This window comes from Dermacentor andersoni, chromosome 3, assembly GCF_023375885.2.
Source record: "Dermacentor andersoni chromosome 3, qqDerAnde1_hic_scaffold, whole genome shotgun sequence".
Taxonomy (NCBI): domain Eukaryota; kingdom Metazoa; phylum Arthropoda; class Arachnida; order Ixodida; family Ixodidae; genus Dermacentor; species Dermacentor andersoni.
In genome coordinates this window covers 53,595,416-53,612,055 of record NC_092816.1, presented here as the reverse complement: position 1 = coordinate 53,612,055, position 16,640 = coordinate 53,595,416, and the positions used below count along the sequence as shown (strand labels likewise).

At 47.7% G+C, this 16,640-nt stretch overlaps 2 protein-coding genes across 3 annotated transcripts in view; one reads left to right on the top strand and one right to left on the bottom strand.

The window, feature by feature from the left end:
• Positions 1 to 16,640, bottom strand: part of LOC126520831 (uncharacterized) — a 450,097-nt gene that overhangs the window by 407,893 nt on the left and 25,564 nt on the right. The gene's annotated exons all lie outside the window — the stretch shown is intronic.
• LOC126520836 (uncharacterized) overlaps positions 1 to 16,640 on the top strand; it is a 180,371-nt gene that overhangs the window by 143,744 nt on the left and 19,987 nt on the right. For both annotated transcript variants that reach the window (XR_008609252.2, XM_072287155.1), the window contains 2 exons: positions 1,875 to 1,973; positions 5,338 to 5,458. Coding sequence is in view for 1 of the 2 variants with exons in the window: in XM_072287155.1 (XP_072143256.1) it covers positions 1,875 to 1,891 (17 nt within the window). In the remaining variant the exon portion in view is untranslated. The remainder of the gene's footprint in view (positions 1 to 1,874; positions 1,974 to 5,337; positions 5,459 to 16,640) is intronic.

Genomic DNA, 16,640 nt, shown 5'->3' with positions numbered 1-16,640 from the left:
GTACGAACGACGAGCGAGTGCCGCGTTACGCAGTGGCTCATCGGCCGGGGATCTTGGGCAGCATTTAAATGAACCGAAATGAAAAAAAACGCTCGCGTACTTAGATTTAGGTGAACTCTAGCAATGGCTGATAAAAATTGCCCGCTACGGCTTCCCGCATAATACGCCGCGCAATCTTGGAACGTTAGCCACCGCGATTTAGATGCGACGCTCGACCATGGATAGTTCAGATAGATAAAATCCGCAGACTTCTGTTTGCTAAAAAAATAATAGCAGAAGAGGAATGATAGGTAGTGAGCATTATAAATAATAATAAACAAATATTTGTGGGCAGCACACAATGAGACTGCTTAGCACTACAAGCTAGCGTATGATACAGTGTCGCTCTTTAGATGAAAACAGATGCTTGATTCACGAATTATGATACTTCGATCGTTGTTGGACGAGACCGGAAGCGAAATAGATGCCAACGTATTCTCATTTCCCACAAATAACGTAAGGAAGTTTCTGCCTAATTGAATTTGTGGTGACAAAGTTAAGATGCACATTAATTTTGAAAAGAGAGTGAGAGAGAGAGGGAGGGAGAGAAATGCTCGTCGAGCTCACGCTTTGCTCATCGGTCAGAGAAGAGACGAGCTGCGCATCGATAACGAAATGCTACGCATCCAATTGCGACTTTGTGATTTGGTGTAACTGAAGGAACCGTGTAACAACAGCGTGACCAGCGTCTTTCCTGTCCCGAACAGTTTCTTTTTTCAGCCCTCTGTTGCGTCTTAACACTGCGTGCGGGGGCCGCCTGCACGCGGGAGGCGCTCCGACACAGGATACCCGCTGCATGTAACGGGAGTAGCGTGGCGGCTGGAGGGGCGGGCGCGGCCTGTCGTTTTCCAGTCGCCCGGCAGCTCGAGTTGCCCTCCGGCGACAAAGAGCCTCGGCGGCAAAAGTGTACCACGTACACCGGCCACACGTCGCGTCACGCAACCGCTGTCGGTGTCTACGCGTCGCGGCCTCGTTCATCCCGCTTTCACCCGGCCGCCTCTGGGGGCTCAGTCACCATGGCATTGTGCTGCTGAGCCACGGAGCTAGTTGTTGGTTCGACTACGCACGTGGGCCCACGATACCTATACGATGCCACACCGGGCCCATGATACCTATGACGTTACTGTCAGTGACGTCATAGGTATCGACAGCGTCAGTTAGGAACCGCTTATTAGTTTACCGATTGATAAAGCTTCCACTTAAAGCACCACGTGGCTGAAAATTGAAGGTTTTCAGCGCTTTCTCTGCAGAAAATGTTAAACGTGCGAAAATGCTTCGAAATCGGTGACGCCGTACAGACGTACCTGCGCTGCGGTTCAGGCTTGAAACTCAGAAAGGCGTATTCCGCCGTTCATTTTCTTCTCTGACGGCCAACGTTTTCCCGCCAAGTGAAATAGCTGTAAGGTCTTCAAAGCTTTTAATCTGTCTCGAGTAATTTGCCGATAGTCAGCGTCGCTCAATAAACAAAACACGTAGGAAAAACACACAAGGACCTCCCATTTTCGTCTGGATGGTTATCGTGGTGGTTCCCGCACATTGTGCTCACTGCGCATGTTCCTTTTTCTGCGTGCACTTCCTGCATGCCGTACGTGTTCTATAAGCAAGCATATTGTTCTACCATTATATTGAGAGCAGTAATCCTGACTCACTGGTGCGACTTCCACGCCATAAGTGTTGTTCGTATGTCCCTGTTTATTTCAACCGCATTGCGTTTATGCCCAGATTGCGAATATTCCTTATACAGCGTCTCGTCTTGCCCATTTCATTAAGATCAGGCATGCTTCATTCCTCTTTAGGTATGTCCCGGCTTGAATATGTCTCACCATGTTTTTCAGATGACTCTTGGGATTGAGTTCCTGATAACTGTCAACAGGGTCCTAGGTGTTACGCAGGCAAGGGTCCAAGACCTTAACGATAATTTACAGGGCAAGTCGGTAAGTGATTGCTTTCTGTTAACTCAAATACACTTCCTTGGTTTTTGTCACAAGCTGTTAGTGCATATGTAAACTCTACCAATTTTACGTAACGTTTACGAATTCGGAGGCACCTAAGCGGGCCCTGACCCACTTACATGTTCATCGAAGTGGAGAAAAGCATTCGAAGTTAAAATACGCTATTAAATAAACACTTTGTCACGAAAAGTACTTCGATGCATTTCACCAGAAGTGGATTTATTGGCAATCAAACGCGGCGTTCGCGGTGCTTCCGCTCCTGCTTCAATGCCTTTCACTGCCAAGGTTACGACAGAGCGGGGCGTGCTCACAAGGCACCGCCTTCTGTATGTCACCGTGGCGCGCAGTTCACATGCGATTTTGGATGTTATTGTAGACGCTACTGCCCCCGATTTTGGTGCCTGCGACGCGTCAAACCTAAGCCAAATGCGGTTGTCATGAGCGAGCAGCACAGCGCTGAGCCAGTGGACACGTCGGGGTACCCTGCCGTATCTGCGCTACGTATCAGACCGCAGCTACACGCACATGTAGTGCATATTGCGCAGCGCTTGCTTTGTGCTCGACAGGGCCGTGTACGTTCTCGCGCTCATACGATCCAGTCTGACCATGCTGCGTGGTGCGGACCGGCTTTGTCGTCCGCCTGCGTGACTGGCGAATAGTAGCCACATGCAACAAGTACATTGTAACACGAAATTGTTTTACGCCGGGGTACTTCCTGTAACGGATGCCACATATATTGCCCATGCTCTACAAACGTCGTCGCGTATTTTTCATTCTAAAGTAGTCCAGTCATACTTTGCAAGCACTAAAATCTTTCAGAAATCATTTTTTCCACTTACGAGTGAAGAATGGACTCATTTACCAGAATGTATTGTTGAATGCATATATCATGTTTCATATGAAAATATATTGAAAAAGCATCTTTTGTAATCCCTCTCCTGCTTGGGCAGCATTGCTGCCTGCAGTATTGTGTAAATAATTAAACAATGGATGTAACGCTGGCGCTCAGGAGTAAAATAGCTTGCTTGTTGCAGCACTGTGGAAGCTGCACAAATTCTTAGTTGATAGGAACGCCGAGTGCCCATCGAGATGTGCTCGTGCGCACCACCGTGTCTGTGCAGCGTCTGCTTACAGTATGATAAACGGCAATGTATGTAACAATTATATGCAACGAGCGAAGAATAAGAGATATGAGGTTGAAAATAGCTGCGTGTTTTGATGATAAAGTGAGTACAAAATGAGATTTATTTTAGAAGTGAGCTAACCATGCGTATTATATAGCTTGCATAAAATGGCACCCAAAATTGTAACGCTGTCAGATATTGGTAGGATATGATTACTTAATGATACACCTGTAGTAGGCGGAACTGTTGTTTGAAGGTTATGAAACAAAACATGTTTTTGATGGACTGTTTCGAATATAATTTGGTGCTTTAGTGAGCACCACCTGTCGATATTGCTAAGTTCAGTGTTACGCTGATCTTGCATTACTGCCAATCACTAGCGAGATGAATAAATGGTTGTGTCATCAGCATACAAGAGGAACTTGTAACTGGTAAGCACATCGGGTAGATTCTTTATGAATAACAGGAAGTGTAAGGGACCTCATAATACAACCTTGAGGAACACCAAAGTTGGCTGATGAAAGCTGACCGTTGCCATGTACAACTTGAGACCGATTAGTTAGCTAGCCATGAAGGACCAGTGATGCCGTAGGTCACTGTAGGTTATACAAAAGAATAGAATGGTTCAGAGTACCGAATGCTGTAGTTCGGTCAATGAATGCTGCTCCCACAATTAGCCTGGTATCTATAGACCTGACTCTTTATGGCCTCGTAGCGCAAGTGTCAGCGTAACAGAGCGAACGAGCACAACGGCTAAGGATCAAAGAGCGACACGGAGTGCAGCGGAAAATGAAATGTGGCGATAGTGCAGAGATCGTGAGGACGAAAGCGGGGGAGGGGAGGGTGCGGTGAAAGCGTGAGAATAAAAACATAGTGCCCCGCATGACGCGTGCTTTGTGGCAACGATGGCTGCGAGGTGGCGCCAGAGTAGAGCGCGTCTAGGGTGGAGCCACCCTAGCGCGTCCTCTGGATGGAGGGAGTGCTGCACGAACGGATGCCGGTCCCACCTTCCCCGTGTTTTCTAAAGAGGAATTAGGAATTTACCGGCCTGGCGTTGGCATGCACATTGCAACTATTTCTGCCTTTTTGTCGCTTAATGTTGTTGCTATTGTGTTGCTATATTGTTGTTCTTGTGAGAGTTTAATTAAATAACCATAAAAGCTTTCCGCGCCCTGGAAGTGGGTCCATTGGGGTGAAGGTAGGGACCGAGGAGGAAGTAAGTTCAGGTATATATGACCATGTTGAGTCTTGTAGAAATCGAAGTAACGACTGGAATATGAGGCGTTTGCTAGTGCCAGGCATCCAAATCCTGAGGCCTTACAGTAGCGGGGAGAGTGGCTATCGCTCTCCCGCAGTGCTATAGTATGTTTCCGATCCAGCAGCGGGTTCCTTGGGCAGGACCGGTAAGTGACTGGAGACGCATCCTGGTGCGGCAGGCTGGTGTCACTGTCGCCCTGACGATGCGTCGCAGGCGTGGCTTCAGCACGGGTGAACTTCCCTGAAACAAGCGCAGGATTTTCTGGGATGTTTCCGGAGCGCAGCTCATCACGCCGCCTTCGCCTGGACTGGGTCCGGGTGGACGGGGTATGGGTCGTCAAGCTCCTGTGGCCCCGTCTTTGAGGGGCAGGAAAGAAGCTCCCTTGCCAGAGGGTCGGCCATTCGGTTGCCAGCGACCCCAGCGTCCATGCCCACTGCCACACCGAGCGGGCAGCCAGTGGCAGAGCATAAACAAACTCGACTGCACTCCGCAATTCCAGCATGTCTAGGGGGCAATTCTACAACATGTGCGAAGAAACCTCCTCCTTAATGCCTAGGCAGAGTCACATATTCAAGGAGCAAAGGCTCCAATATAGAATTTCTCGGTCGCAACCGCTCTTGCTCGCGGCTGTGCAGAAACGTGAAGCGAAAGAAGAAACGCCCCGCCCCGCTGTATCTACTAGCAATTTTAAGAATGCCACCGGGATGTAGGTGCCCTGGGAGTATCGACAGACAAGCGCTCCTCGTACACCTCTTCATGGTTCTTTTCATTGGTCATGCAATGCTTCGGAATCATCAGTTTCCGCGACCGCCAAATTTAGTTCAGCAATAAAATCGCCATAAATTTTGTTATTTCATTATGTTCTTTAATATGCTCACGTGTGTTAAATATTGCTAAGATGTGCATTTACTCGTGGCATCTTGTTGTAAGACAGCAGAAAGACAAAGAAATATTCCTTCTGCAGGTGATGGTGAAAAAAAAATCTGAAATCAAGTTCATCATTAAGTTCACGGACCTGGGGAAAGCCACAGCCGCTAGCCGAACCAAGACTCCGCTTGGTCATCAAGAAATGTCGGTGCAGACCAGTAAGAGATTACCCATATTTCAACATCTATGATTCCACAGAATTGCCTATATATGATACGATTCCATAGAAGAGTTTGTCATTCTGTACCAAAAGACACGCATGACCAACTGCGCCTACATAGAAGCGAGCGGAGCTCATAATGTGGGTAATCCACTGCCTGCGTGGTCTTGGGCACATTGCACTGCAGTGGTGCTCTAGATCACGAACGCTCCAGAGCCCTTGCATACATAATTTACTACTGCTGAGGCTCTAATTATTCCACATGCTTTAAACTTCGTCTACACCTGGTCCATAACTTGCCCCTTAATTTTAGTCAACTGTAAGCAAGGCTTCATGTTTAGTCCACCGAAAATATAGGGGGAAATATTTTACAAAAGTTCTTAATATCCAAACAAATCAAGACCCAGCAAGTATTGGCAATGCTCCTAATTACACCATAGATGTTAACTGTGCCACGGCTTGCCCTTAATATACATTGCATTTTCATTGCCATAAAACTCGATAGCAACATTAGGAACTAAGCTTATGATGTCCGTGCGATAGACACTTTCGAAGACTTGCTCTTTTTTTTATTCTTAGTCGTACTTGCACGCTGTAACTGCAATTTTTTAACCTTGTACAAAGGGGCATTTTATAATTTTTTAAGGCCGTGCTGCTTGCTCATTCACCCTTGTGACCGAGCATGGGCTGTAATTATTATTGTACGTAATTATTAGGATATCGCAAGCAGATTTTCATTTACTTCACACAGTAACAGTAGGAAGACCTGCAAAACACCCTTCATGATTGATGTCAGCTATTGGGTCTGTGCTTTCTCACCAAGTCCAAGAGGTGGTTCATGGACCCTTTAACGGAGTCTCCTTACACCGAAAAAGTGTCCTGACCGTAGATCCATTTCCTTCTAGAAAAAGTTGTTGGCAACGCTAATGATAAAAAAAAACATGATAAAAAACGACGTACAGCATGAAGGGCAAGGACTGCGAGAGACTACATACACTGCGCTGTGTATGTCGTCTCTTACAGTCCTTGTCTTTCGGGCTGTACGTCGTCATTTATAGTGGATTACCAACTACCCCAAGACCCTCTAGAATAAGAACACTCGAATAAAAATAAAATCTTGTATTTCCAGGTCTTCGGTCTGACCGAATAAGACTGGTCTTCAGCTACCTCAGTGAGGTTTCACCACTAACCGGGGCCACAGTGTGGAAAACCACCCTGGACATCACCAGCGTCAACGTTCCCATAGATGTGACACGCGGACTAGTTCACATCATCGATTCACTCAGATGAATCAATGATGAGATGAACTAGTTTGTGTGTCATTCACATGTAAATAAATCATCTATCATTCACATGTAAATAAATCATTATCAACTATGGGGGGACGGGGCGCGCACCAGGGCCTCCCCAAGCGATGCCGTTGTCAACTCCCCCAACCTAAAGTGTCATTACCAGAGTTACCCACATTTGGCATTTCTTTTGAGTTGCCTGTCTCTTCACATAAAATTTCACTGTGTGTGGCTAAGAGCTTAGTCGCAAGTTGGCGCATACGTGCGATGATAGGAGGACAAGCGCATTAGAAGCACCACAGGCAGCGACCTCACCGGCGTTTTTTTTTTTTTTTTCACATCATTTTTTTGTTGAATTTCCATTGGGATTGATTGAAAACTATTCCACCGAGCTGGGGGTGCCCTACACGCAGGTGGGGGCGGCGGGGGGGACGAAGCAGTCCCCGTGCGTTGAGAACTGTTCATTTCCACTGCGAACAACTTGCACAGACAATATATTTAAATATATAGATACGACGAAGTTAATTTTATGTAGCCGGATCGCGCTGCCGGATGACTCCAGAACAAACGATGGCGGGGGGCACGGGAGAAGTAGCCTGGGACGGTCCCGGTTCATCCATTGCAACAGCTGGTGGTACCGTTCGACTGCGGAGTTCCAGGATGCCGAAGAGAAACCCGGGAGCTCCACCAAATGCAACGGGGGTGTTCGCCTAGCGGAAGGGTCACTAGTTACAGGTTGTAGCGCTAGGGTTAAACAGGTCGGCGCTATATCATGACGGGGAAGCAAGCACTTCTAGTCTTCTACTGATTGCCAGGTTATCGGTTGTTAACGAAACGTTCTCTCAAATCTAAATTTATTAAGGCAGTTTGTCGCGTGTGTATGATGGCCACGCACGTTTATATCTCCTTCCGTTTCTCTACCGCGGGTGCGCTTTAAAACCACGGCGCTGCAGTTATGCTTCAGAAACTTCTCTAAAAGCAGTGCAGAAGAAACTAGGAATAGCCAAGAATCGGATGTATGCGTTAAGAGACAAAGCCGGCAATATCGTTACTAATATGGATGAGATAGTTCAAGCGGCTGAGGAGTTCTATACAGATTTATGCAGTATACCAGTAGCACCCACGACGATAATACCTAACAAAGAGCAGCAGTCCTTGAGATAATTAATCGGGCGAGCTTCCCACGCTAAGCGTGCCGCGCTCGCGCTTGTTTAAGATTTTCCTACACTAGAGCCGCTAGAGTTCGCTCTTATCTACGGGCGGCAATTTTTCCAAGAAAGTATGCCTTCCAACCACTCGACCATCGACCATCGCGCACATCGCTCTCTTTCCACGTAAGTATGAGGCTCTGGACAGGAGCTATGGCGGTTTAATTTAACCTAGGGCCTGACGGGGCAACCGACTGAGCTATCTCTTCGGGCAACATCCAAGGGCCACGAGTTCAAATCCCCTGTTTTCCTTTTTTCGTTTTCTTCTTTTTAATGTCTTTAGGTTTGTCACTGTACGGAGACCCTCTTAAAAACATCTCTATTATTCCTTCTCTGAAGCGCTGTAGGCTTCCTCTCATACATTTAGTTTACGGCTGGCATAGAGGATAGGATACACCTCGTTATCGTCGCCGACCTGACTTAGTACCACGCCCATACCTCTGTCGCTTGCGTCGCATTGAACTATGAATACTTTTGTGTAGTCTGGCGCGCGAAGCACAGGACGAGAAACCAATAGCGTTTTCAAACTTTGGAAAGCGTTCTCTTTGTCCTTATCCCAGTGTACATTACTCGGTGCTCCCTTTCTGAGGGCGTCCGTTAATGGACTTGCCATTTGCGAGTAATTCGGAATGTACCGTTGATAGTACCCCACAAGTCCCAGAAATGAACGAAGGTCTGTTTTCGTGCGTGGCTGAGAAAATTCTCCAATCGTAGCTATTTTCAGCTCGGCCGGCCGTCTCATGCCCTGGCCGACAACATGGCCCAGATACGTAACCTGCGAACAACCAAACCTACACTTTCCTGTTTTCATCGTTAAGCCGGCTTCCCTCAACCGTGACAACACCTGTTTGAGGTGCGATACGTATTGTTCCCAGCTGTCAAAAAATTGCTGCATCATCAAGATAGGGCAAGGCGAACTCCTGCAAGTCTTTTAGGACAATATCCATTAACTTAGAGAAGCTAAACGGTGCGTTCTTCAGCCCGAAGCTGAGTGCGAGAGGGCGAGAAGTGCCTACAGATGTGATGAATGCGGCATAGCGGCTGGCACTTTGTGAAAAGGGAACTTGCCAGTACCCGCGGACGAGATCTATAGTTGAAATGTATTTAGCAGCGCTAACTCTTTCAATTCGTTCCTTAAAGGGACACTAAAGGTTACCAGAAACTCAAGTTAAAGTGGTAGAGCAATGTTCTAGAACGTCTAAGGCGTCAATATAATCGCGAACAGAGCTTTAGTAACCGAGAAATTGAGGTAAATGCATGACACGATTTGAGACCCCCCAGCGACATTCCGGTACTAGCCCGATGACGAAAGCACTCCTCATAATTTGTGTTACTAATACTCAACTACTCGTATTAAAAATATAATTTCATTCGATTATAAGACGAAAAAAAATGCTACTTGTCTACGTCTATTCGATTCTAAGAAAAAATAACATTTTGACGCTGCCCTTCAGTAATATGGGTGTTCCAAAGGTTTCGTTTTCGCTCGACTCTGCGCGCTCGACTCTGCGCCGCACACGCTTTGGAGTTTCAGTAGTTTCATTATCGCGTCGTGCTGTGAGGGTTCTGCTGGCTCGCAAAACTTTCATTTGGAACAAGCAGCGAGAATGCCACGTCCATGTGGTGTCGTGGGAAGCCCTCGTTGCTTTCCCGCTCCGGAGAGCCGGTGTCGAGGCCTCCGTCGTAGTACGCAACGACGCCGGCAGTGCGAGCCCTCATCAGCAGGTCGCGCTCGTCGGTGCTCAAATCGCTGAAGTTGAGCCCACCATCGCGAGCCAATCTGTCGGTGTCCGGGTCCATTGCGACGAGCGTCGAAGTTTGCGTCATGGAATGAAGTACCCGCTTACGGGCGTCTTGCGCTGGAGCTTGAGGTATAGTAGCGGCGCCTGGTGGCGGTGCGGGAAACGACATCTGGGTCGTGCCAGCTTGGGTCGTATTCAGCCCTGGTTGTGGCGAAGCACGTTTCTAGGCCGAGTTTTGCGTCGATTCGCACTTTTTTATGCCCTGTTGCGAGTGCGAAAAGGCTCGTCACTTCTCACAGACCACGCCGACCACGCTACGAGCTCGCCGCAGCCTATAGTTTAACGAAAACTGACTCTCCGTGTGCCGTGGGACGTAATGTGGGACGTAATTCGTTTCTCCTTCCGCTAGCCACCATACTCCCGCTTTCGCTCTGCTGTCGGCTCTGTCTTGGCTCTGTTTCTGGCCGCGCGTTTGCGTTTTGCGCAGAAAAGCCGTAGCGCCGTCTGCGGACGCCGTTCTACTCACCGATGGCGCAACGTCACTATGAGACCATGATGTCAGTACTCCTCGATCGGAGGGCAAGCGATTTGAACTGCGCTAGAGGTACGCGGACGCTTCAGAACGCATTTTCTCTTAAAATAAGTCTCTCCTTAGCACGAAACAAGCGTTTCGAGGTTTCTGTGATGGTATTTCAACAGTCCACGTTGACTTAATAGTAAACTTTAGTGTCCCTTTAATGTTGGGTATCGGGTACAGCTGATCCCTAGTGATGGTTTAACTTCCTGTAGTCAACACACGGACGAGGGTCCTCGTTAGGGGTTTCTACGAGTATTAGCGGTGACGTGTAGTCACTCCCTGCGGGCTCAATAACTCCTAACTCTAGCATGCGCTGTATCTCTGCCTCCATAATCTCTCTGTCTTGGAGACACCCTGTAAGGCTTTGATCTTACTGGTTCGGTTGATGTCAGCTCAATTTCATGCGTTATTAGTTCGGTTCTACCCGGCCGATCGCTGAATCTGTCGAGATATTCCCCTAACACCCCTTTTAGCTCATCTAGCTGCCCGGGTCTTAGAGCATGCGAGCTTACCGAGTGTTCTACTACTTCTTCTAGGCCGATTTCAGAGTTGGAGGTCGCCCTGTACTCCTTAAACTTGGTACTAGTGCCATCCTGCTCTTTGTTGGTATAGTTAACGACTCCGCTCTATATACGGCTCCATCAAATTGCAGTGATATATCCTCACCTCCTTCCTGCGACAGGGCATTTTCAGAGCATAGTTAGTATCTGAAAGTTTGTGCAACACTTTAACGGGCCCGTCCCAGTGAACTTCAAGCTTGTTCTTTCTTGAAGGTTTGAGGATCATTACCTGGTCTCCGGCGTTAAACGTACGAAGCCTCGCATTCTTGTCGTAATAGAATTTGCAGTTCTTCTGAGCTACTCCCATGTTCTTTCCGACTAGTTATTGGGTTGCGCTTAGCCGTTCCAGCAATTTTAGTACGTATTAAAACACTGTTGGACTCTCCCCTCTTTCCTCCCACATCTCTTTTACCATTCTTAGTCGAGAACGGGGTGTCCTCCCATACACTAGTTCTGCTGGCGAGAACACTGTCGGTTCATGTGGAACCGTTCGCAAAGCGAACAATGTTGCCGGCAGACAGTTCTCCCAGTCCTCCTTGTGCTCGTAATGCCGCGTTCAGACTATGTGCGCTATGTACGGATCGTAAGCGTAAACACAAAAAGCGCAACTAGTTTGTTCACACTACTGTTGCATTGAGCGGAAAGTACGCAACAATCGCAACCAGCCTGGGCGTAAATGTTGGAGTACCCGCTACTTTACGACAGGCACAGATACGACTGTTACGACGCCGCCAATGCACGAAGCAGTTTCGGTTTGCATCCTCCGGTCACGGAGTTTCCGAGCCTCCCCAGATTCCGCGTTTTCATCCGGTGCCCGCCATACCAGCAATCCGACGTAGCACCGTTGTTCTTTGCGTGTCAATCGGTTTGACCGGTCCTATTGTGCTGTGTGTGCCCGTGGCTGGTAATGATACTAGCTTCGGAAGCCTCTGCGTGACCGCCATCCCGGCCATCCGGCATTGCAACGCTGTTCCTTGCTGCTGCTCCCGACGCCATCCGCGTTTTCCTTGGTTCGCGCCGAACGCGCACGGTGTCCCAGAGTGCAGTGCGGTTTTCCGGTCTCATTGTGTTGTGCACACTGCCCGTGCCTAGTGATGATGCTAAGTGCAGAAGCTTCTTCGCTGTGCAACGATGAATCACAAATTGAAGAAGTGCGACAGAGGCCGATTGTCTATGACCAGCGCCTGAAACCTTTGGGCTTGGAGAGCCTCGACCTGCGCTAACAGCCGCTTGCTGATCGGCGCCATGTTGAAAAATGCGAAACGCGGCTGTCCCAGAACGGTGATTGGCCAGTCGTAAAAAACGTATCTTATCGAAAGGCTCAATGTGAACATAGGCGGTTGCTAGCTGCGCAGACAGTCGTTCCAGCAGTTGCGCACATTGCAATAAATACGCCACTTATATCGGATGTGACTGTAGTCTGAACGCGGCATAACAGAGCACACGCAAAACTCGCTTAAGCACCGAATGCCACATCTCTACACTGTTTGACTGAGGCTGATAGACAGAACTGTGTATTAACTTTACCCCGCACTTTTGCAAGAATGTGGAAGTCAGTGCGCTCGTGAATACTGACCCTTGATCTGCCTGAATTTCGGCTGGAAATCCAACTCGTGCAAACACTGTCAAAAGCGCGTCTACTACTTCGGTGGAGCTGAGCTCTTTAAGGGGGATTGCTTCTGGAAACTTTGTAGCCGGACACAGCATGGTAAACAAGTACCTGTAGCCAGATTTTGTTTTTGGAAGAGGCCCTACCGTGTCTCTTACAAGTCGTCTGAAAGGTTCTGTTATTAAGGGCACTACCTTTAGTGGGGCTTTCCATGTCTCTCTTGGTTTACCAGAGCGCTGGCAGGCGTCGCATGATCTTACAAAGTTTTCTAAGTCTTTGAAACAGCCAGGCCAGTAGTATACCATAAGCAATCTTTCCTTTGATTTGTTTATGCCTAGGTGGCCGGACCACCCATTTCCATGACAGAGACTCAAAAGGTCCTCCCTATACTTATAAGGTACGACTAACTGATCTAAAATCCTACCCTTTCGATCTCTGTAGTGCCGATACAACAATCCTCCTCTCTCATGTATCGTGACGTTGCGCCTAGCAATGGCTTCTTTGGCTGTGTGATGTAATTTAGCTAAGCTCTCATCATTCTTTTGCTCGGCTGCCGATGACTCTCTATCCACACGTAAGAGCTGATCAAAGTTCTTTGAGGCCGGTGATAATAACGACCCTGTCTCGCTTGCGTTTGCGTCAGCTCGCTCTTCCTGCAGGCATGAACTTTGACACTCTAGTGATACGCTCTCATTGAGCTGGTCAGCTGCCAGGCTCTCCTCGACTGATTTTTCATCCCTCAAACCTAGCTCGGATTCGGGTATTGAAGTTATCCCCTTTTCTGCTTCCATTGGAGCAGCTTGTGCACTTTCAGCCGAAAGCGACGCGATTTTACGAGCTTGGCCTCGGGTCAATGCCTGTACTACGCCCTCTCCCAGTTTAAGCCCTTTGTCACGCAGTAACTGATTCGAACGATTCGAAAAGATGTAAGGGTACTGCAGTGACAAAAATTTGGAAACTGCAGCCTCAGCCTCTAGCTCCCCGAATGGTCCACTGATTTTGACTTTGGCCATAGGCAGACATACGCTGTGTTCTTCTACAACCTGTTTGATCCATGCTACTCCTCCGGTGAAGTCATCTACCGTCACGTAAGACGGATGGACAATGTCCATCGTGGCGACACTGTCTCTCAGCACTAGGCATGGTTTGCCATTGTCGTGAAGATAGAGGCTTAAAAGTTCCATATTCTCGTCTTTTTCCTTTACGTAGGGAAAAACTTTACTTTACAACCTTTAAATCTTGACAACTGTTCCGTTGTCAAGATTGGAATCCGGCATGGATTAGAAGGTAGCTGGCCCATGCCGTCGCCCAACTTATCCACGCTGAGGACGTTGATGAAGGGAAGGACTGCTTCTTAACGAGAACGAGGAATATGGGTTTATTTACAGTATTTATATCAGTCTAACATAACTGTTTGAGAAAGTACATCAGTCTAACATGACTGCTTGAGAGAGTGTCCTGAGCAGCCGCATAACAGCGGTTTTTAAACACTCGGTCCTCTCCCGATACAAGGTGACGTGAACGTTCGTTTAGTCATATTAAGCAGGCCTCCTCTCTCTGGGACGGGTTACACACGCACACACACATACACACAGGTGCGATGGTCCGGAGCCGACGTCAGAGGGGCTTCGTAGAACTCGGAGCCGTTCCGGGTAGCGCGTTGTCTTGCGTCTTGGTCGGTGCGTGGGAAGATGCCCGCGTCGGCGATCCAGCGTCAACTCCCCCACCCGTAGCAGATCAGGTCGGCGTTGTGCTGTTGAGTACAAAGCCTGCTTCGTCGAACTCCTTCAGTCACAATGGTGAAGAGGCTAGAGCGCAACGGCGATGGTTTCAGCACAAAGCCTGCTTCGTCGAACGCATCCTAGCTGAAGCGACGGAAAAAGGAGGATGCGCGTATTGTTCATGACACAAAGTCGACTCAGTCACGCCGTGGCTAGAGGTTGGCGGCGATGCTCCCGGGATGTTGCCTCCACAGTCGCAACTGGTTGGCAAAACTTGCACTGCAGCTGGCCGTTCTTAACACCGGTTAGATTCCCAGCGCGAACCCAGTTCGTTCTTCCTCCTCTTTTCTGGAGTAATGGCGCCCACGTGCCTCGTTCAAATACCACACGCATGTAGCATGATTCCAAGCTTCTTGCGTAAGTGTTCTGTACTCCTTGATGACATAGTGCCGCTATGACTGCTGGTATCTCTACTGAATCAAATGCCTTTTCGTAATCTATGTAAGCCATATAGAGAGGCTTATTGTACTCTGCGGATTTCTCAAAAACCTGATTGATGACATGGATGTGATCCATTGTAATGTATCCCTTCCTGAAGCCGGCAGGTTCCCTTGGTTGACAAAATCCAGTGTTGCCCTTATTCTATAGGAGATTATTTTGGTAAATATTTTATATAATACTGGGGGCAAGCTAATGGTCCTATAATTTTTCAATTCTTTAACGTCTCCTTTTTTATCTTTGTTTGTCCTATGCAGGATTTCGTTCTCACTGATTTCAGGCTGCGTTCATTTTTTACAGCTTCTTCAGTCTTTCTCGATGTTATAGTTTCGAATATCACTTATTTTCGCCTTGTTCATCCGTTTTGACAGTTCCACGAATTCTATCATATCTCTTGAGTTGGACTCATTTTGTTCCTTTCTTCATTATGTCCCTTATTATTTGGGAGAGCTCGCCCACTGGTTGCCGTGGTGCCTTGCCTCTCACTTCAATTGCTGCCTCTGAAACTAACCTAGTTACGCGTTCATTCATTAGCTCTATGTATTAATCTCTTTGTTCTAAGGCTGCACATTTGTTGGTAAGTACCGGTCTGAATTTGTCTGCTTTTACCCTTATTGCCTCAAGGTTGACCTGTTTCTTCTTGGCCAATATCGCTCTTTCTCTCTTCAAATTCAGGTTAATCCTAGCCTTACTAACCTATGATCACTGCACTTTACCCTACCTATCACTTCTACATCCTGTACTATGCTGGGATCAGCAGAAAGTATGAAATCAATTTCATTTCTTGTTTCACCATTAGGGCTTTTCCAGGTCCACTTTCTGTTGCTACGCTTCTTGAAAAAGGTGTTCATTATTCGAAGCTTATTCCTTTCCGCGAATTCTACCAGCACCTCTCCTCTTGTGTTCCTATATAGAGTGGACGCCGTAGTTGCCTATTGCTTGTTCCCCAGCCTGTTTTTCCCCCTTTTGTATTGAAGTTGCCCATTACTATAGTATACTGAGTTTACACTTTTCTCATCGCTAATACAACATCTTCATAAAACTGATCTACTTCCTCTTCATCGTGACTGGATGTTAGAGCTTATGCTTGTACTACCTTTATTCGACACCTCTTATTAAGCTTGATTACGACTACAGCTACCCTCTCATTAATGCTGTAGAATTCGTCAATGTTGTCAGCTATGCCCTTATGTATTAGGAATCCTACCCCGTATTGCTTCTCATCTAGAAGACCTCTAAAGCAGAGGACGTGTCCGTTATTCAGCAATGTATATGCCTCACCAGTTCTTTTAATCTCACTAAGACCGATAATATCCTAAACAATGTCTCATAATTGCTCAGAGAGTCCTGCTAAGCTAGCCTCACTTGAGAGGGCTTGGGTGTTAAACGTTGCAAGGGTCAGTTTCTACTGGCGGCCTGTCCGGGTCCAGAAATTCTTAGCACCCTCTGCTGCGTTACAGGTCTGACCCCCGCCTTGGTCAGTTGCTCCGCAGCTGCTGGGGACTGAGGGCCATTGGGTAATTGAGGGAACCATGTGGCAGGTGGCGGACGAATAAATACTGCGCCAGGGAGGCCAATTCCTGTTCTGGAGAGGGAGTGTCTTGTTGAAGCTTAGTGGACCTTCCTAATTAGGTTGTACCTGGATTAGTATAGCCCCACTCGCTCTGTCATTTTTTGCCAGTGAGATGCGTCACTCCAAGCCTGTAGATGTTGTGCACTAGGGGGGGGGGAGGAGGGGGACAACCCAAAGTAACTTTCTATGCAAATGAGGGAAGGTACATGTGCCTCAAGGTTCTGTTTTGGGACCCACTCTATCTTTAAATAAATTTATATAAATGATATTCATCAGGGTATAGACTCAGAAATCCGGTTATATGCCGACGATTGCGTTCTGTATCGGCCATTAAAATGTAAAGGTGATTGTGATAAATTACAAAATGACTTGAACAGGATTGAAAGATGGTGCTCAGACTGGC